The following is a 22,306-nucleotide window of genomic DNA, read 5'->3' on the forward strand; positions in this document are numbered from 1 at the left end:
CGCACTTTCACCAAACGTCCGAACGACAATAAAGCGAACGCGACACCAAGCGGAACAAAACGTACGTGCCAGCAGACCAACTAGTACAAAAGGTCCGTGGGCACTTGAAGAGGATTCGCGGGCCTCCTCCTGCTTTACGCTAGGCGGCTTTCACCGGATGAACGGCTGCTATGAGAAAGCGGCTCCGGCTGACTCTGCAGGTAGAGGCTGATTGCAACTGACTCAAGCTACGTCGTCCTCGTAAACGCACTCGCTCTCGAAACGCGACTGACCGGCGACCGGCGGCGCTCGATTTCGAATCTCCGAAGAGGAGCGACGCCAGCGCCAGTCGCGGGCATCACCGCGGGCGACATCTGCCGGGCTCGGGGTCAACTCGGTCTTGGTCGCTCGGCAGTCCAACGATACGAGGATCCTCGGAGTCTCGGAAGGGACGAGGTTGGGGGCGGATGACGCACACGTGCGCCACTCGAGTCTGTTGACTCTTGTCGTCTCATGCCGGCATCCGCGGGCGGAGATCTCCGAGACACCTCGACGTCCCTTGCTTGAGCGTCGCGTGACTGATCAGTCGACGGCCGAAGCGAACAAAGTCTTCAACTTCTCGGATCAAAGAGTATGTGCCCGTTTTTTCATTCGCAAGGGCATTGCCATCTAATTACCTATGAAAATGATGAAAAGTACTTAAGAGGACAAGGGGCGTAATTATCTATTTTCAATAGGTGGAGAAAATGAACGAGCAAATAGAAATTTCGTAGATTGAAAGATTAAAAATTCTTTTCTATATAAACGATTGGAGTGAATGGCGAAATTTTCACGATCTAATATAAAATTTATAAACAATTTTTGGGTAGTAAATGAAGTTGTTGGTTTTAAAAATGTATGTGAATTTGGAAAAAGACGTAATTGACTTGTCAAAGTAATTGATAAGATATATTTATATTAAGATATATACATATTTAGAATTAAAAATAACTGTAAATATTAAAAATTATTGCTTGTGATTTATTTATCCTTTATTATAACCTGATAGTTAGCATTTTAAACTAACTATTTTTTTTTGTAAAACTTGGCAAAGTTAAGTAATCTTTGCCCATTGGACAAAAAATGATTGCTTGTTTAAAAAATTATTGCATCAATATTATTTCTTCTTAATAATCATTCGCATAATATTCATTTACAAAAATTCGTGTTCAAAGCAATAATATAACTGAATATACTGAATAAACTTTAAATTCAATCGATGTACCCAACGATACACGATAAAACGTAAATATTTATTCGATTTAAGATATCGTTTCTTTAATAGACCAGCGCAGATTGAATTAATTTATTAAACTGTAACAATTATTTATCCAAATCATCGTTTCATTGTCGTTTAAGCAAATATTTAAATGCTCATTATTCTAATAATCACTTTAACCAAAAGCAATGCAATATTTTCATGTATACAAATCTATGTAGTGTATATTCATTAATTGTAAAAGTACGCTTCTCTCTCTCTCTCTCTCTCTCTCTCCCTCTTTTATCTGTGTGTGCGTGTGTGCGTGAGTACGCGCACGTGTATGGGCGGAATAAGATTTTATGTTAAATTACTCTCAATATATAATTCAGATACATTCTTTGTGAATTGTGTTATTTTTTATCGTCCTTAACGTCCTATACGTAGCATTTAAGATGAAAAGAGAAAAAGGGGACTTACTATTGCCGTAAATGACAAAAAAGTCAGGCACAGCGAAAACTACATGTTTATTAGACTCAATAGTGGGTCGTTCAAGCTTTTCTAAATCGTTTTTGTATTTTCGCCCATTGGACGTATGTAATTAATTGGATATTTTAAAGCTTCTAGTTATTTTCTTGTGCCCACAAACTATCGAATTATATTATTTTTTCATTCTTTTTATACATTTAATAACAAAGCATCGACTTATTAAGTAAAATTTAATAGAGACGATTTGTTTGAATTGTTGGTTTCTAAAAATTAATTAACTAATTTAATAAATCAAGCAATAACGAAATGAATAAAAACCAAATTATAAAACCAAATTAATTTACAACAGATTACATTTTACTTAAACAAAAATGGGATTTAATGAGTAAATAAAGATTGAATTATTTAAAATATTTAAAACGTTATAATTATTTAATATGCATGATGAAATAAAATATAAATAAAATTTTTAATTTTTAACAAATTTAATGTATTGAATTGTATTGAATGATTACATTAATTTAAATAATGTTGAATCGAAGCAATGGAAATTAAAAGAAAATGATGCAGTGTGCAACAAGCATTTATTCATTTGAAAATTGTAAGAACGTTTATTATGGTTAAATAACCATTCTAGAATTGTAATTACGGAAAAATGAGTAGTAGAAATAATTTGTCATACTTGCTCGACATTTACCATCAATTAAAATATCAGTTAAAGCAATATAATCCCTCTTATTCAATTTATTCGAAATGCAGGTCCAGATTCGTATAAAAGAATAATGTAAAAGTCACTTCAAATGATGTGATTTAAGTACTATAAATCTAAAGTAGGAAAAAGTAGAATTAAAAATAAACGATGGAAAAGTAGAAACATATCATCACTGACAGGTCGAACTTATTATATTACTAGACGAGTACGAGTGTGAGTAATGTTAATAAGAGTTTTAGTGAGATAAATGAAGTAAGATTTTCCTAAAGGAAATATACAAAATATAATCAAAGAAAATGTTTTAATAATATAACAGTCAAAAACAACTTTTCTTTATTACTAAACAACTATTGAATAATTAAAGATTAGTATTAGAAATCAATATTATAAATATAGTCACAGATGAAAAATACAAATAGATATAATACGAAGAAAAATAGATTTAAATTTTTTGAAAATTATTTATTCGGGCAACTGTCGATTCAAAGTAAATTGAACAAAATAAAAATTGTACAACATTATGTAAATAAACAAAACATAACAGAATTATTCCTTGTTTACTTAGAAATAAAAGGGATAAGGCATATAATGTAAACAAGAAAAACGAAAGTAATAAATGCGATTTTAATAGATTTTAATGCGAAGTTGCAAACAAAAAATTATATAAAACATTCGTTCAGATAAATAGCGATAAGGAAAAGTTTAGCTAAAGGAATTCAGTTTATAAACAATGTACTGTCTCATAGCAGAAAAATTTTACTTGAAGCAAAACGTAGCCGACAGATTTGCTTTTTTGATTTTTTTTCTAAAGCATGTTCTTCTATAAATGCTGCCGGAAGAAAATTGTAGCCAATTTTTTTTACAACTCTTACTACTACCCAGCCGTTCACCGGAAAACCATCCTTCTCCCCTTCCCACTCCACCTTACCAAAGCGTAACGGATTACAATGCGCACCTTAAGAAAGTCGAGGAAAATGGGACAGCAGGAGGTTATTTAGTCCATAACGAAAATCGACCTACCACGCGGTCACTCAAATTCCCTCACCAGTTCACAAACGTTTACTCAAAGGCGTGATAACGCGCCTTATTATCCCTACGCGCCCTGCATACTGAATATGGCAATGGACTGGGTAGTGACGCGTCGGCAGTTTTGACGGAAATCCAACAACTCACATTGTAATTTATGATGTTGGAACAAAACAAACATATTCTTATCGACCACGAACCCAATCCCATTCGAATAACTATTTTAAAATAAATTAGGCTCCCATGTCTATATTGATTGTAAGTATTTTCAGACAGACTCATATAAAATCTCTGATTCTACCTTTTCTTTACGATGCTTTATTTTTCGCGCTATTCTTACCGATCGAGATATATTTTTAAAAAATTTAAGCGAGTATTTCTTGTAACTTTTGTATTATTTATTAATATTGTCATTTAAATTAAACCTAAAGTACTGCTGATTCGTAGCAATTAAATTAGAAGTAATTAGACCGTAATTATTTAAATTACATATTTATCCATGTATGTTTAATACACATGTAATATATACATAGATATTTGGTAAATTAAATAATAACTTAATTTTTTTTATCTTAAGAATGACAACATGAACACACTGCATTTAATAGAAATATTTATTAAGAGTCATGCATATTTTCATAAATAAATAAATACTTTACTTTTCTGATATGTTAATTATTTGTTTACTTAACCATCGGCTATGTGTTTAGAAAGTACTTATTTCGGAAAAATGAGGCTTCCGATACCGCCCTCAAACCCAAAATCGAGCTAATCCCAGATTTTTCGACGAAAAACTGACTCCAATTTAATAGCATCCGAGCATTTTCCACTTACAATGAATAAGACCCAAACCTTCATCGAGACTGATACGCGGTATTTTTGTATATTCTTGAACAACAGAAGTCTTAAATAGAAGTTTTAGTGCTAAACAATGCTAATACAATATTATACTGCGCATCGATTTAAGATTTTTGGTATTTCCAAACGGTAACTAAAATATTGAATCGAGATCAAATCAGGTCTACATTTTTACTGTATAGGAAATAATAATATATAAGTAAAGTTTACATACTTCTTGTTTGACCTAATTAATAATAACGAATAAAATAAACTTAAATTAATTTAAAAATAAGATTATTTATTTTACGACTCTGTGGATTTCTCTTTTTCCTCATTTTTATGGGTATATACACTGACACGCTGTTATATCAATTTCGCATTTGTGCACATAAACATTCACAGTATAATATACATTTTAACATTTTCCATGAAGAGGATTTAACGCAGCTTATTGTGGAGTAAGTATTCTTCCGACTTCAGCCAATCGTCAAAGAGAGAAAGTCTGCTTTGTTTAGTAGAGAAACTAACTGATCCAAATCCTTTCTCTTCAACCTTTTTTCAAGGGGAAATAATTTAATAAAACGACAATTGAAGGTATTTCTAGCTTTCGTTGACTATTACTAACTAAATCTTGCACTCGATGAAATCTAACTTAAATATCAATGAATGTTGGCACGTGTGTTTACTATTTTCATGATGTTCTACAATGTCTTGCTTTTATTTCTAGAGGCAAAAAGTGCGGTTATGCAAATTTATCAAAAAAATATTAATTATTATATATATAATTGTATATTTAATTATGATTAATTATAATATAATCATAATATTTATATATATAATATAGTCATATATATATATATATATAATTGTACTTAAACCAAGCTTATAAATAAATAATTTTATTCATACTGTTAATGTTTATGTTATTCACTGTGTAGATTATATATTTTTATTATTTCCAAAAATGGTGTTGGGAAAGCGAAATTTTCGAAAATTTAGAAAATTAAATGTAAAGTAATGTCATGATTATTTTTAATTATTAAGGCGTATTCGTACTATAAAATTATTTTAACTATCTCTACATACATTTCTTAATTGCAGAAACTTTCTTCAATTTTTCATTATGTGTAAAATTAAAATTAATTATTATTAAAAGTTAAACTATGAAACATATACTTTCTACATTATTTAAAAATTAAATATGAATAAGAGAATACGAATTTTCTTTAAAATTATTAAAAACCACTTTTTATTTGACTTATTTAAACAATATAATAATAAGATAATAATAATAAAAATAATGAAAATAAAAAATTATAATTCATTAAAAGGATATAAAATTTTTTATAAAATGAGTTGATAAATCAAAACGTTTAGATTACATTCAAAATTGCAGTAACAAAATTACATATCAGCGACTATTAAACAAGCAAAGAAAATATAAACATTATAATTACATGCCTGACATTATTATCGAAATATGAAATGTTATTTTACCTTTTCAATTAAAATAATATTTTTACTACTGAGAAACTTTTTTTCGGAAATAAATTATGTTTGAATCATGCTCGAGAAAAGATGAAACATCCGTATTCCAAGTTGATAGTTATTATTATAATAGAAAGTAATTTCTATCTTATGCAAAGAACAGTTTTCGACAAGATTTTTATATATTTAATTCTGTATTGTAATTAAGATCTTGTTTATTAAGAGGTTGAATTGTAAGCTAAAACGTTCGAGACTATTCGTATGGAGCATTAAGATATTAATAAAATAAAACTAAATAATATTTCAATAGCTACATATTTTACTCTATTAAAATCAACTTTCACTAGAAAGAAATTTATTTATTATCGCGGTAAAGCCAAAGGATTACAGATGTTTATCAAATCAATCATATTATTTGTATCAATGCAGTCTATGGAGCTACAAAATTTTAATGAAAATATAAAAATTAATTATTTTATTATAAATATATATTCTATAATTATAGTAATTGCTAGCTATTAGTATAGGCCAATGAGTATTTGAAGTACAATTTTTATCCTCATGTTATATTTAATTTTAAACTTTATCATTATTGCGATAGTGTTATATTTGATATTAAATAGACTTTCTTTTAACTAATCGTTTCTTCGTTTACAATAATTTACAAAGTTATTATGGTCTATTTACTATAAGTATATACTTTTTATTACAAGAAAATTAATATTATTGAACAAATAAATCTAGTAATTTGATAACTTATATTGAGTAATTCTTTGGTGCAAAACTGATATTTTTCGCATGAAATTCTAAACAATTGAAAATATAGATACTTAAAACTTTTAATATAATTAGGAGACTTTAAACTTTATAATACACAAATTCATTTTAATTTAAGTACACGTAGCAATAATATTTATCAAAAATACAACATTATCGTTACAACAATATAAGTTAAAAATTTTATTTTTAAATTCATATAGTTCTGTATTAAAGTAAATTAATTTCAGTTTTATAACAAAATATTTGAATGACTTTTATTTTTGAAATCTTTTATATGACAAATTATAATTAACGCAATCTTTAATAGCGATGATACAAAAGTAATAGAATGCTACAATGTTTTCGTCCAATGCAAAGCGTATGAATATTATTTTGCCACACTTAAAGAATTCTAAAGCATATTAAAGTACAATAAAAATATATGAATTAGTATCAGTTATCATACGATAGCTTATTACAATACATGATATAAATATCAATGATGCAAAATATTTGACCTTTTTTCAACAACAAAACCAAACTACTTGTTGATATATGAACAAATGACATAATTCGTTGTAATATTGGATAATGGCAGTTTAACTTTTTAAATTATACATAACATAAATATTTTCTGTGCAAATGAGAGATGATAAAAGTCTTAGATAAAAAATCTAAATCGTAGTCTTGAAATTAAATGGGTAAAAATAAATCGAAGTAATAGTAAAGTAGTAAAGAGATAATTTAAAAATTGTGCAATATAAATAAAAGATTATCATTTTGAAATATATAAAAAATACATTCGGCTAGGTAAAATCTACGTTTATAAATAATCTTTTATTCCTTAGGCATTTTTTCAGATTTAGAAGTATTGGAAACACCATAGCTGGTAGTCCTGCGAGGACAATTATTATTCTCGACTTCTACGAATTTCGTAAAAGACTTGCGAATGAATTTTAATATCAATATCTTTCCTTAAATCAAAATTGACTTATTTATCGGAAGCTTAATTTTTTTGCAAAATAAATGCAATACATTGATGTTATGATATATTATTGTATTATATACAAAATATGAAATATTTTCTATATTATAGGTGTTATATTATTGTTACCTATACGTGTCGCATACAAGATATAGTGAAGATTTTTTCACAAATCACGATTCTGGAACTGTTTTCGTATTCGTATAGTAATTTGATTTACTTTTTTCAATGTTAAATAGCAGATGAATTGTTAATTTTTTCAAGTTCCTCGACTACTTACTTTCATCGCAGATTGGAAAATAATAGAATAATATTTTATATTTAAAAATATTAATATGTAGATGAAGAAGAAATTTTGTTTGACTATAAGTCTATGAATAATTTGATATTATCTTAAATTCCCTCTTATAAAAATAAAATTTTATAAAAATAAAATTTTATAATAATAATAATGATGATGATGATGATGATGACATGATAACGACAACAGCAAACAACAGCAGCAATAATTAGAACAGCAATAACAATAACAGTAACAATAACGATGATGACGATGACGAAAGAGGCAGCTTCGTTGCACCATCTATATTATGTGCAAAGTCATGAGGCATCGATTCCCTTTAATATCTAGTATTATAAATAATCCAACTTCATTAATAATAGAATTTTTCATAAAAATCAATCATATTATGGTATTCGTCGTTAAAAAATTTACATATCAATAATAGTAGCAATACGTCGTCGGATCAATATTCACGCCAAAACTTGTCTATTTTTACTTGTTTATAAGGCAACACTTTTATCGAGGACTGAAGTTTCATTATATTGAAAGCATGAATAAGATAAATATCTAAAATTAGCTTAAATTTCTGTCTCACAATATTTTTGAAAATTAACAAATCTGTATTCGCACACAAAGTTTTATAAAAGTAGAACCGGCAATTCAACTTTTTTGCGGAAAAAAGTTTCCAATGGGAAGATTAAATGTAATGGTATTGAGAATTGCGAGGGATAATTGTAAACATTACGACGCAATTTTATATAATTTTTTTCTTTTTTTTTTTCATCGACTCCTTTATTTTGCAATACGGCTTTTATTTCAGTAAAAGTTCATATAAAATATGAGAGTAAAAATAATAAAATAGTTATTTATAAATAACTTGTAGCATACTTATCATTCGGCTTATTTTCTATCACATTAAAGAATTTGCTACATGCAATTTTGAAGTCATATAAAGTTTTCCATTGTATCCAGTTACGTTGATATTGTTGTTTTATTTACCCGATTCAGACGGCATAGTCGCGAAGGAAAATAGATGGTATCTTAATACCCTTTAATATTATGATTATCGACAATTTCAATTTCACCGTCATATACATAAAATAAAGAAACGGAGAACTTATTAACTTGAATATACTCCATGCCTACAGGTTCATTTGATGAAAAAAAAAAAAAAATAAAATAAATAAAGATGAATCGTATAGGGCATTTTATAAAAATTAATTTTACCCAAACGAGGCTTGAAAATTAGAAATACGGTTAGGTCATTCATAGGCAAAGGAGGATTAAAAATCCTGGCTATTCGCGTAGTTTGTCGCAACGATACAAGGTCGTTAAAAATTTTCGATTTAGCTATTTCTTCTCGCAGCCCGCTATTCGCAAATCTTATTAGAAATCCGGGACTACCATGAACTCGGAGCTCAATGGGAAAAGTGTGTGCTTTTGTTGAAGTAACCGTACGTACGGAATATTCCGAAAAACTCGTCAAAAGCACTCCTAAATTGAAACCTAATCCGGCCAATGCCCGACAACACAAGCAAACATTGTATATAGTACGATGTCGGAGCGAGAAATACTCTCTAGTTGCGCAAATTTCGAAACTGCATAAGAAAATTTTGTATATTTTTAGCCAGAGTTGTTAAAACTCGTAGGAACCTTAACTTTTCATAAATATATTATCGTTCGTTACGAATACTTTGAGACTTACGCGTATCGATCACTCGCTCGTGCACTAATCTTTCGTGCAGATGCTGTTGCGCGTTAAAATGAGACTCGGATAATAAATAATGCGTCAAAAGTGAAAGTACGCCGTGGCTCACTTATTCGTGTGCTTGCTTGTATAGACATGGATTTTTTATAAAGTTTTTACAACGATGATATGACATATACGCGCAAAATGCCGCAATGCCGGGGCCAGACGAGCTAGCTAATTTCGTTGCTAATTCGAGTGGTGGCGTATCGTTATATGGCCGAGTCACCAATCGCGAAACAATTGGCAACACGTAATTTCCAAAAGGAAAGATCGTCCCAAAAGGATACGACGATGCATATTCGCGTCGACGATTTCGAACGAGGCTCGAAGGGCGCATAGAGGGTGTGATAATTTCGATAATTTAGAGTAAAGAGTCAGGGAGGCCCGACGTTAGGGACGTTGTTACAGCAAGTATTCGGCAAGCCGGGGAAGGGGCAGGGGTCAAGGGGCATGGAAGGCAGCGGAAGGGCTGTCTGGTAGAGACGGTGGGTGTCGAGGATAGTTCGAGACAGCGGAAAGACCGAAGCACCGCGTCCACGAAAATCGAACGAATGCTCGTCGTCCGTCGGCAGTGCATCCGCTCGCACACGGCGCGCACCGCCGTACAAAGGAGCGGCGGTTCGCTCTTAAGGAAAAAAGGAGCAGCTCGAGGAATGGATGGGGAGCGATGAAGGGGGAGGGGAACTCGGGGGAGCGCGTGCGTTAGTCTCCGGTGGGTTGCCCTTGTAGCTGCTGGTCGTTTCGCGTTGTAGTAGGCTGTGCGTGTACGTGCGTCGCCGTCGGTCCCGTGCGGCCTCAACGTAGCTCCGCTTGCGCGGGTGTCCCGTGCGCACGCAGCGTCGCGACGGCCGCACGCGCGCTTTCGCTTCTGTCTCACTTGCACCCCCTCCCCCCGGCGGCTCGAGACATCGTCGACCGCCGCGCGGGGATTCATTCTCCTCGTCGCGGCGCACGTACGTATATATATGCGGGCGCGCACACTGAGAGGGAGGGAGAGACAGGGAGAGCGGGTTATGTGTGTGGGAGCGGGCGGGTGCGCGTCGCTCCGGTCGCTCGTCCTTTGGCTCCCAGTGGGACGGAGAGTCGCGGAGGTGCCGCGTTCGCAGCCGTAAGCCATGGGCCAGGGCACCGAGACCTCGGAGACCTGTGCCGACCGGCCAACCGAGGTTAGCGTTATTAGATTCGTCTCGAGGAACCGCACTATCGAGGAGATTGCCCCCAAAAAGGTACGTATTTTTTTTCTCTACCCCCTCCGCCTTGCCGCCCTTACTCGCCCATTATTCGGTAGCTTCTACTACTCGAACACCCCTTGCGCGAGGGACTGATGCTGCTGCTGTTGCTGCGTGCGCCGCGGCGTCCTGCCATTGGACAGAAGTTCAATGACCTCTAATCCAAAACAAACTGCCCTTCCTTTTACTGTGAATTAGCAGCCGATCTATTTCTACCTGACGGTTTTTATTATTAGTATTTTATTGTTGTTGTCAAAGTATCGTTGACGGACTCGCGGGAGCCTCTCGCTCGGCCTTTCCCCGAACTTACTTACGAACGTGCTTATCGTCGTCTCTTCAAATATCTTCTTTAAAACCCTTGGTGCGACAGCAGCCCTTAGTGCTCTTCCTCGGCTTTTTCTTCCTTTCGTCCTCATCAGTTTTATATAATTCCTAATATCAGATTAATTTGGAACGTATGGACCAATCGTTCGATTAGTAGCGTCATTTTATTTCCGATAAAATGATAAATTAATCGTATTAACTAAAATTGACATTTTAAAAATTATTATTTATACGTACTCAAATAGATTTGAATTAGCAACTTTTAATCTGTTTAAAATATTGCACATTATCACTTAAATATTTAAATACTTCTGACTATAAAATTACATTATTTTTTATTTAATTTTTTTGTCGATAATTTTACTTTATGCATACGTATTATACATGTGTATATATATATATATATATATATATAAATTGGCAGAAAATTAAAAATTGAACAATTAATCAAATTATTTAATATTAATCGATGTATTATTTAATTTATTAATTTATTATGAATTTCTAATATATTTATTGTTAATATTATCACAACTATATATTTAATCGTATTGTTAATTTGGGCAGTGACAATATTAATTATGTTACCCATTCGATACATTTTACATAAGTCTATAAAGATACTTGTAATAAAAGATTTGAGAACGTGAAAAATTTTAATTCAAGTATCTATTTCTTTTAGGAAGTTTATATTTGCAAACAACGAGGATGTGGTAAAATATTTACTAATCAAGAAGAATATAAAACTCACGAGGCTCTCGAAGCTCTAAAAATTAGATTTATGTAAGTCGATGGTCACTGTAAATTAAAAAAAATTTATTATGAAAACAATTTGATAAATGTGATAATTGTAGATGTAGAGAGCCAGGATGTGGAGAGGAACTGTCAGATCCAGGGAGCATGTGGCGACACTATCAGGAATGGCATAATAACGAAACAAATGTATTTGTATGTCCGTATACAAGCTGTAGTTCCATGCATGCCACTAGTGAAATTCTAGAAGAGCATATAGAATCTTCTCATAGGCAGCTTCCAACTATATCAACCGAACCAGAGATCATTTACTTTGAAGGTCCCGATAATATAATTGACGAAGATATTACCAGAGTCAGCGACGATGGTAGTGGCTTTGATAATGTTCGAAGTGCGGCTAAAGATGCTGCCGACAATGGGGTTGTTAGGAAAAATGAATATTTCTTGAAGAATGAAACAATTAGTCTGAAACAAAATAAATACAATATTAAAGAAGAGAAGCGAATTGTAAGCGCTAAAGCTCAAAAAAATGACGACTACACGGTAGAACAATCAAAACTTCGAGCAGCATTAAGTTACGATGATTATTCGAAAAATAATGGAGCATTAAATAGAGTGGGTGCTAAGTTTCCTAAAAATAAGGACTTGCTCATAACAAAGGAAAATTTTCTCGTTAAATATGAGGCTAGGTCGCCAATATGCAATAATGAAAATGTGCAAATTGACAACAGTCAAGAGGGAGGAAATAACACAATTTTTATTAATAGTGATGTCTCGTTAACAAAAAGTCCAAATCAAGAGCATAGGATAGAATTAGGTAATTTAGAAAAAGTTTTCAGAAATGGCTTTGAAAAAGATTCGATAAAATCGGAAGAAATCACTAATGAAATTAAAACTCATTGTTCGGACGATGAAGAATATACTCCTAAAAAGCAGCGAATGTCAAGGTGTAAGCAAGAACCTTATAAATGCGAAATAAACGGTTGTGGTAAGACATATAAATACATATCCCATTATCGACATCATCAAGATAGTCATAAATTAATAACAAATCCTATTACACCTATCAATTCTACAAAAATGCCAAAACCAAAAGTTGGTAAAGCCACCACTGTTAGTTTTTTCATGTGAGTATTATTTTATAAAAGCAATTTAAGCAGTTTTCGTTTGTGTTGTTATGTATATATATATATATATATATATATGTTTTTCTTCTTTTAGCTGTAAAATGCCTGGATGCGGTGCTCAATTAAGTAATGTCACAACCTTGTGGAAGCATTATCAAGAAACTCATGCGAATGCCAAGCCACCAGCTCCAACAAAATGTAACGAGATTTATCGGTAAATTTTGAAAGAAATTATAATTTTCAGAACAATAATTGGTTATTAAAAAATTAAACCATTGATTAATTTTATATTAAAAATTTATGTATTATGTATATTATATTTGTATATATTGTTATAACAATAATATTATTGTTAATTTTCAAGATAAGTTATAAATATATTGATTTTAGTTGTTGTAATTGTACATTCTAAAGTTCCATTTTTCTTTAATAAACAGTCTATTCCTATTATATATAATGTTATGTTATATATTCTAACGGTTTTTTAGGTGCAAAATTACAGGATGTGAAATGGAGTTTGCTACATCAATGATGTTATACAAACATTTTAGCGAGACACACACTAAGAATTCCACGAATAATAGTAACTCAAATATTAAGACTGGAAATGGGGGTGGAGTATTGATTGAACAGATGTACCATGATGATACCACTGCCCAAAGAGTAAACTTTAAGACTGACTTAAAAACCAAGCACTCGCTTAGTTTGAATGAATATGCCGATAGTAAAGATAAGAACATCCAATCATCCATGATTAAAGAAGAATCAGGAGACTGACTCTCATTAAATTAGACTTTCACTAACGGTACTTTTTCATATGTATCAGAATCAGACGCGTTAAAGTATTTAGCAGAATTTCTGCTTACCGTTACAAAACAAGCAGCGTATGTTAATATTCAATAATAAAAATTTCTCTAAAAATTCATTAGTTAATTAAATGTCTTTGATAAATTATGTAGTAAATTTAGTTTTATGTATTTCAAACTTATTTGCTGTTACTATTAAAATTTTTATCAACATTATTATAATGTGACTATAATATATATATATATATATATATATATAAATAAATTTCAAAATAATTATTTCTATACTTTATACAAGAATGTATGAATTTTTAGTGAAATTTTATAAAAAGAAGCACTTCTAAAGTGCTATTTAGCTCTAAAATTACTACACTCAATAGTAAGTTCCAATACATTTTGGAATAATATTGCATCTTTTGATAAATTAACAATGTAGTTGTTCTTAACATTCAATTAAAATACAATGAATTAATCATTGCTATTTGAATTTTAATAAACGATAATAGTAAAATATATGAATTTTGTAAAGTACTTTGATTCAAGTCTATCTGGTCTATGTATAAGTTATAATTTTCATTGCTTACAAGACAATGTATAGCGATAGTTTACAGTGATTGTGTACAATATATTTTTAATTGTACATCTTCCTTTCATTAGTTTTGCATGATTATTTATGCATGAATATCATGAATATTAAAAGATGTTAGAATATTAAAATTTAAGTTAAGCGACGGGAATGATTATTAATGTATTGTATTATGCCAAAAACCTTGAGCAATTTTCATTTTATTATTGTTTGTGCAAAAAATATCCATCAGTGTTAAAGTATGCGTATCAAAAATTAACTTTTGGTAGAGTTAAAAAATAATTTAGATAAAGGTTTTAGTATTAAGAATTACTACGGTCTATGTTTTGACATTGATTTGTTACTGTCCATTATCATATAATTTGAATGTAAACTACATTCGTGTAAAAAATTTTAATTTGCTCATAAAAAAGTGTGAGTAATATGTATGAAATTGAATATATTGTTTTAGATTAAAATTTTTTTGATTAACTATATAATAAATAAGTCTTATTTATAAATTTAAATCACTGCTTTTTATCAGGCTTTATGTTATATTATTTTATATTATTTTCATTCATAATTTCAGATTTCATTCGAGGAATAGTTATTCTCTTACTTGATATTACTTCATAAGCTTTAAATAATTTGTAAGATTTTAAGTTAATTTTTTATAAATGTCATTTTGTGAACAAAAAGAGAAAAAAATAGAAACAATAATTAATTGTGATCTGAAAAAATAATTAGTTGTAGATAATTTAAAATATCTATTTCATCATTAATTATATATGTTAAGTCACGAATCATGCCATTTTCATCATTTTTTATTTTTGTAAAATTTTTAAAATAAATATCTAAAAAAATTAATCAGTCGTTAAAAGGTTTATTAAATTCTTGACATATGTGTATACACGCGCGCGCGTGTTTGTACGCATATACATATGCATATGCATAATGACACTAAAAGAAAACTTGTGTCGTGGTGGTAGGAATCAATTACCTACTACTAGTAATTTTAGTTATTGTATTATAAAATCCATAAGCAAATTCAAATTGTATGTCGCCCGCCCGCATTCTTAAGGTTTCAAAGCACTTAGAGCCTTAGCCACGAGCAGTCAAAAATAATGAATAATTTGCAAAATTTACATTTTTCTATTCATAATAAGCTATTTATAATTCCATCGATACTATTCGCTAGTGCGATGTTTTAACAGGCTTAGAATTTGCGGTGTGCTGTTACTTTCAACATCAACATTTCGTTAGAGTATGCATTCTGCTTTAAAGTTTGGTTTATTCCGGATTGAAACTACGATAAAACATATTACATGGCTTTCTCTATATTTTCCTATTGTTTAGAAAGAAATTTTCCAGAGAATAGCATGAGACTATAATAAAAGCGCTCATTGATAAAACAATCTTTTGAGGATAACTTGCATGGAAGATTATATTTGGCATATGCCGTCTGCCAGGTTTAGTGGATGTTCTTGGCTTGTTTCCAACGAGACGAGATTGAAAGTCTGTTAACAGATCAGAACAGCAGCAACTACAATTTTAATTTTCTCAATGTTGAAATAAAGAATCGTCAACGAAATACGTATTTCGTTTAATTAAGAATTTACGAGACTCGTTCGGAGCGGATGTTCGTGATAAATGATAAATCTGTTTATTCTGCGAATTTATACGTGTGCTTGAGGTAGAAGCTGCTCAGCTGAGTTTAACTATCGAAACCGAGCCAAGTAATCTTGGGGTGATAAACTGTCTCCCCCTCTCCCCGCCCCTCCGCGCCACACGTTCCCCAACCCCCAACCACCCTCCCCCTTAACCACCGCCCTCCGCTCCATACTTCCAAAAGCTCTAACGAATCGCTCTTTTTACCTGCTTTTTTACCGTTCAAATAAAATTTATCGCAACATGCTATTGATTACGCACACTGTATAGAACAAAACAAGCATTCGTAAATTACAGTAATTGCTCGCGCTCTTGGTTTATAAAAAGCTCCGTCTGTCCTAAGACACGAAAAAGTGATTCGATTCGATTCGATTCAATAACGTAAGAAGATAAGACAGGAAAATAAAAGCTTGATAATGTCGTCGATATACGAGAAGAACATTAAAAAAAGTTTGATTGGACTCGAGCATATAAAAAGATCTACATTCGGATATATTGATGACTAACTAGCAGCAATCGCGCCGAAGGTGGGGAGAATTTCTCTCCCTCTCCTGCTTATTGACTATATCAACAGCGAGAGGAAATATTTAGCAAAATTTTTCGGCCCGTCTCCCCTCGCGTCTATCGCCACAAGGATTTTCCCTTATATATAATTGCAGGCGCGGCCGATATCTCGACGACGTCCAGGCGACTTTTTGCCAAGACGAGGAGTAGCGGTCGTTTAGCAACGTCTCACATTTTCTATTCTCCCGTGCCTCCTCGCGCGCACATTCTCTCTCACTCTTCCTCTCTGCCCATATCGACCGGTATAGGGCAAAATTGCTCGTAGTCGCTCGTCCCCTGCGACGACCGACGACACCTCGACGCGGCGGATCCAAGAAAGGCCGGGTGGGGTAAGGAGTCGCACGATGACGATGAGGGAAGAGGGCGAGTGTCGGGGGTTGTCGCGACGATTCTTATCGTCAATGAAAAAGTTGCGTAGCTTACGACCTGCGAACGAGATGGACGAACACAGAGAGAGAGAGAGAGAGAGAGGGAGGGCTCGACGTGATAGTGTGTGCATTGCCAAATAAGGTGTTTCCTGAGGGTTTCCGGTTTTCCCGACAAAAGCGCCCCGTCTCGGTGCCGCCAGGAGATACTAATTTTGAGTTGTGTACGCGCGAGTACGTGTGCGTTTGCGCGCGCGCGACTCTGCACGGATTGTACATTTGCCGGCAAAAAATACATGCCCGTGCACATACTCACACACGCGCGCGCGCGCGCGTATGCATCAAGCACTCGGTATCCAATCCACGAATGAGAAGCTGACGGACGACTGATACGTCTCAGGACCGTCAACCCTGTCTTTCTCATTTCGTATTTGTTTATTTTTCTGCCTACGCTGTAATTGAAAATAGTTCATTACTGTGGCCAATGAAAAAAGATTGCGACTTTTAAATTCGCTCGATAAACATTTGGTCGAGCACTACAATAAAATTCAATAAAATGATCAAAACCCATTAATTTTTTATTGTAGTTACAGCTTTTATAGTCCATTTTTATAGTTCATTAAATCCGTTCTTCAGATTTTTATAATTTTCCGTGTTAAGCAGTAGCTGTAGAAACAGTGGCTACTTCATTGTCGATGACAGGAATTGCAGAGACGTTAAAACAAAAAGTAAGTTAAATTAATGCAATGAGCATGCAATGAGCATTGGTCTTGGGCTGTCGGCCCGACTGCCGGACTCGTCGTAACGGCTTATCTACTATCGTAAAACAATAAAAGAAAATTGTTTTTAAAGGCCGACCGACAATTATACGCCACGATTATACATACGCGTGAGTACATGAATAGGAAAAGCGCGAATTTAAGGTGCCGAAAGTAGAGGACGACGACGACGACGACGACGACAACGAGCTTCTTGGGTGCTTCTTCTTTTACTTGTTATTGTTGCTCTTATTGCTATTGTCGTTAATATCATTACTATTGTCATTACTATTGTCCTTGAGATTATCGCCGTCGTTGCCTATATTATTAATTCAGAAAAACGAGAAGGTTACGAGATAAATAACCCAACGTGTAATAAAGACTAGTGAGCTGCGAACCGCGAATAGCGATGAAAGGGTTTGCCGTCTTGACCATAACGCACATCCCATGGCTCATTAAATATGAAAAAAGGAACAGGGAGAGGTGAAAGGGAGTCAAGGAGAGAATAAGCGGGAGGACAAAGAGGGTTAGAGGGATTAATCGCGAAAGGCGAATGAGTCAGTCGACAGCTTTTGTATACCATGATTTTCCGCGTAACGGGGCGCGTATAAGAAAGGAAAGCAGCGTAGTTAACGAATGGCTGAGCGAATCTCTGCTCGTGGCCACGGAAAAACTAGTCTGACAAACGCGAGTGAGAGGAGCGCCACCACCAGTAGCAGCAGCAGCAGCAGCAGCAGCAGCAGCAGCAGCAGCAGCAGCAGCAGCAGCAGCAGCAGCAACAATAACAGCAACGATAACAGGAAAAGCCAAAACATCAACAACGGCAACAGCAACAAGAAGAGCAGCAGCAATAGCAACAGAAACAGCAGCAACGTCGGCCGTTGTTCTCGGGATGCGCCAGCGAAGCAAGTAGCCTGACCGTCAGGTTACGCACGTGTCCCGAGTTGCGCACGTACGACCGGACTTCGAGGAATCGGCCGAAGGTAGCCGAGGCTCTGCTCCCGCCCCGAGAGCGCGTTTAAAATAACAAATCGGCCGTCCTCCCGTGTATGTCGCGCGGCCGCTACCGAGTGCGTGTGTGCGAGCGTGCGAGCGTGCGTGCGTGCGTGCGTGCGTGCGTGCGTGCGGGCTAGCGTGCGTGCGTGCGCTCCTGGCGCTACGTCGCCGCGCGGGGACGGGACGGAGCCTCCGGCGGCACCGAGCCTCGACGAACCGCGCGCGCGGGGAGACGACAGAAGACAGAACGCGCGCCGCGCCGGACCGAGTAGCGCACGATGCGCCGCGAGACCCGGAGGACGTCTTTTGGTCCCGTCTCGCCGTCACTGCAGTCTCGAGCGGAGCTCATCCTCCCGATCGCCGACGAGTTCCCGATGCCCGCCGCCTCCTAGCCCCGCTCGCTTGAACACGCGCGCCTACCCCGCCCTCCTCTCCCGCCCACCCACCACCCGGCACACGGTCCCGTGGCATCATCAGCGAGCGCTAGCGGCCGAAGCAGACCGAGCTGAGGAAGCCGACGGAGCCGCCCTCGAGGTATAATATACACCTGTTGTCATTAATCCGGTGCGGAGATAAGGTCGCCCGCCACGAGCGCGCCGAGCCCATCTCGTCGGTAGTGGCTTTGTGCATCGCGATAAAAAAAAAAAAGAAAAGAAACAAAAACAACAACAACAACAACAACAACAATAACAATAACAAAAAAAAAAAAAAAAAAAACAGAAACAGAAAGAAAAGAATAAGAGGTCTTTTTATTATCGGTGCAACGGCGGGCGGAGGGAAGCGGTCGACCGAACGAGATCTCCCGACTTGCCTCCCGGATTAAACGTCATCGGCGGAGTCCGCTGCGACAATTTCTTGCCCGGTAGTGCGCCGCGCGTATTCTCCGGGGAGCCCCTCGTCGTTCGCCGTGCGTAAGGAGTCATCGAGTATTTTTAAACTACGTAAGCCGCGTAGCAGGCTTAGGCGGCGTCATAATTCGAAACAAAGTGTGAGTAATCGCGGTGCTCTAGCTATCGGGGCTCTCGGGACTTACGATTTCGCCAAGGCGACGAGGGCAGAAAAGTAGCTTATCTTGCGGCGCGGGACGAGGGAGGGTGGTGGCCGGCGAGAGGGACGAGGCGCGAAAAGACCGGGGCCCTGGAATGCGCGAGTGACGATTTTGAAAGGACCAATTGAAAGTGATAAGCGGAGGTAACCCCCCGTGCTGTTGCTGCTGTTGCTGCTGCCGTTGATCATCTCCTCCTCCTCGTGGCCCCATCTCCCTTCCCCCTTACCCGCCATTACCGCCCTCTCGATAGCCACTGTCCCACCCCCTCCCGCGGCCCCACATGCCAATCGTCGACCTATCATGCTTTTCATTGACAGCGCACGACGAGTCGCGCGCGTAACGATGCAAGTATGCGGGAGGCGCGCAAGCCGCGTGTCATACGAGCCAGCGTTTATTACGTATAGGCCATGGGGAGAGAATTTCTTTTGTCGTGATTATGAAGCACATATCTGACATCAGCGGTTGGAAATGCGCGCACGCATCGCGACAGCCCCGCGCACCACGAAGAAAACGTGGAAGGAAGGGCGGAGAGGAAGATACTACTTACTACGCCTTTTTCTCTCTCGGTGTCCCTCATTCTTTTCGTTGCCTTTTCGCTGGGCTTTTCTTGCCTCTTGTCTCACGGTAATTTCACGGCCTTTTATCAGTCGTTAGTTTGGCGCGGAAGGCCCGGGGATAGGACGAGTGGCCGTGCTTGGACCGGAGCTTTGTACTATCGCGCTTTGCTTCGCCGATTCTTATCGGTATTATCGGTATCGAGTCGAGTGCTCGCTCGATCGCTCGCACGCTCCCACGCCCCCCTGGGCATCAACTTTTATTTTTTCTCTATTCGTTTCAATTTTTCTGTTTTATTCGCATCGATGCGACTCGGCCCTCGCTTTTCGCCTCGTAGCCTCACCAATTTTAAGGCGGCGTACCGTCGAATCTTTTTTCGTGCCGTTACGCACTTTTCTACTCGAAATTCGTGCGCAGCATCCGATGCCGTAAGCTCTTCCCAAGACTTTTTACAAATTTGGCACGGATATAATAAGCCAGCGGTTAGAATATTTGCTTTTTTAATAAGCCTTATTTTTATATTAGCGACGTATATTTCGGTTGGAACTTCAAGGTTTTGAAGCTAAAAATATTTTTCCGTAGCAAAATCCTTCGTCATTTTGCAATGTTTTTGGAAATCAGTTCTCAATGCGGACGTTTCGTATTTATAGAATACATTTATAAAATAAGATTCGTAGGCATATTTGGTGGCGTCACGCTTGTTTTTCTTTTCTTTTTTTTTTTTTAAGTTTTTTTTTAAGTTTTTTTTTTTGTTGTTTTTTTTAATTATTTTTTTGTTTTTATCGAAATTTGGGACAAATATTTTATTATATTTGTTATATTTTAAAATCGTGCCTTTTCAAAATTCGTCATTTCTGTATGTCGATCGGGGTCGGGAGAATCAAAGAATTTAAATTTAAACGCTTAGTTGCTTTAATTTTCAACTTATTTGGCAAATGAATTTTTAATTAGTTTGTTGTATTTTCAGGCAAGACTCGAATGTTATTTTAAAAGACGAATTTGTACTCTCTTGGTAAATGCAGTACCGTTTTAAAAAATTTCTTTGTAGCTCAGACTACCTCGGCTTAGTTACCTACATTCGATCTCCCATGTGTATGTGCGTGAATTTCAATTGCTCAAGGGTGGAATTGCAAAAGAATAAGGAAAAATGCGCTGAAAGAGTCGCAAGAGAGTGCAAAAGATTATTAGTGGATGATTCTGCTTGACGTGCGTGTGCGTATATGTGTTTATAAATGAATATGGCGGTGCGTTAACTATTGGCAACACTGACTATAGCCGAAAGAGAAGAACGCGCGTGTATTGGTTCGTGCTTTCTTCCGTGTGTAAGAGAGCAAGAGAGAGCAAGAGAGAGAGAGAGAGAGAGAGAGGGAGAGAGAGAGATCCGCTCAACTCTCGCGCGCACACTCGTTTCGTCGCTATTAAAGGCATCAAAATCCGTGCGATTCGAAAATATTCTCATTTTATATTCGTGTCCGTTTCCCACAGGCCGAGGGTGGGGAATTCTATTTATAAAAAAAATCGGTCGGGGGATGATCCATGCGACACCCACGTTCGTCGGTGACCACATAACAAATATACGAATTCTATTGAAAAAATAATAATAATAAACCGGCATAACGGTTTATTACCACGGCTGCACTCTTTCTCACTCTCTTTTGTAGGTTATAACATTCTCACACACACCGCGCGCGCTCTCTCACTCACTCACTCACTCACTCTCTCTCTCTCTCTCTCTCTCTCTCCCTCCCTCTATCTCTCGCTCTGTCTTCCTTTATTAGCATAATCGCGGGACGTTTTATTAATTACTTCTTTCTTCGTTTCTCATCTTTTTCTTAATCCGTACGCTCTAACTTTTGCTCTCCTACTTCTCCCGCTCTAGTCGCGCTCCTGGCCTACTGAGACGCATCCGACGTGTGTGGAATAATTGGTTACAAACAACATGGGATTATTCTAGGTCCAGGTGCAGAAATGTCTTTTCGCGTGGTGCGCAGCAGCAAGTT

The 22,306-nt window shown here is 35.8% G+C and overlaps 1 protein-coding gene across 1 annotated transcript; it reads left to right on the forward strand.

Moving 5' to 3' along the window:
* Window positions 1–10,324: 10,324 nt before the first annotated feature.
* Window positions 10,325–13,900, forward strand: LOC105365469 (uncharacterized). Its single transcript, XM_011503640.1, has 5 exons — window positions 10,325–10,774; window positions 11,784–11,884; window positions 11,956–12,981; window positions 13,076–13,195; window positions 13,470–13,900. Exons 1-5 carry the CDS (start codon window positions 10,664–10,666, stop codon window positions 13,756–13,758), a joined length of 1,647 nt encoding a protein of 548 aa, XP_011501942.1. The 5' UTR covers window positions 10,325–10,663; the 3' UTR covers window positions 13,759–13,900.
* The last annotated feature ends 8,406 nt before the right edge of the window (window positions 13,901–22,306 follow it).

The sequence above is a fragment of the Ceratosolen solmsi genome, unplaced genomic scaffold, assembly GCF_000503995.2.
Source record: "Ceratosolen solmsi marchali unplaced genomic scaffold, CerSol_1.0 scaffold8, whole genome shotgun sequence".
NCBI classification, from domain to species: Eukaryota; Metazoa; Arthropoda; class Insecta; order Hymenoptera; family Agaonidae; genus Ceratosolen; species Ceratosolen solmsi.

Coding starts and splice junctions, on each gene's coding strand:
- LOC105365469 (XM_011503640.1), top strand. CDS start 10,664: ATGGGCCAGGGCACCGAGACCTCGGAGACCTGTGCCGACCGGCCAACC. Junction 11,885..11,955: donor GCTCTAAAAATTAGATTTAT/GTAAGTCGATGG, acceptor TGATAATTGTAG/ATGTAGAGAGCCAGGATGTG. Junction 13,196..13,469: donor AAATGTAACGAGATTTATCG/GTAAATTTTGAA, acceptor ACGGTTTTTTAG/GTGCAAAATTACAGGATGTG.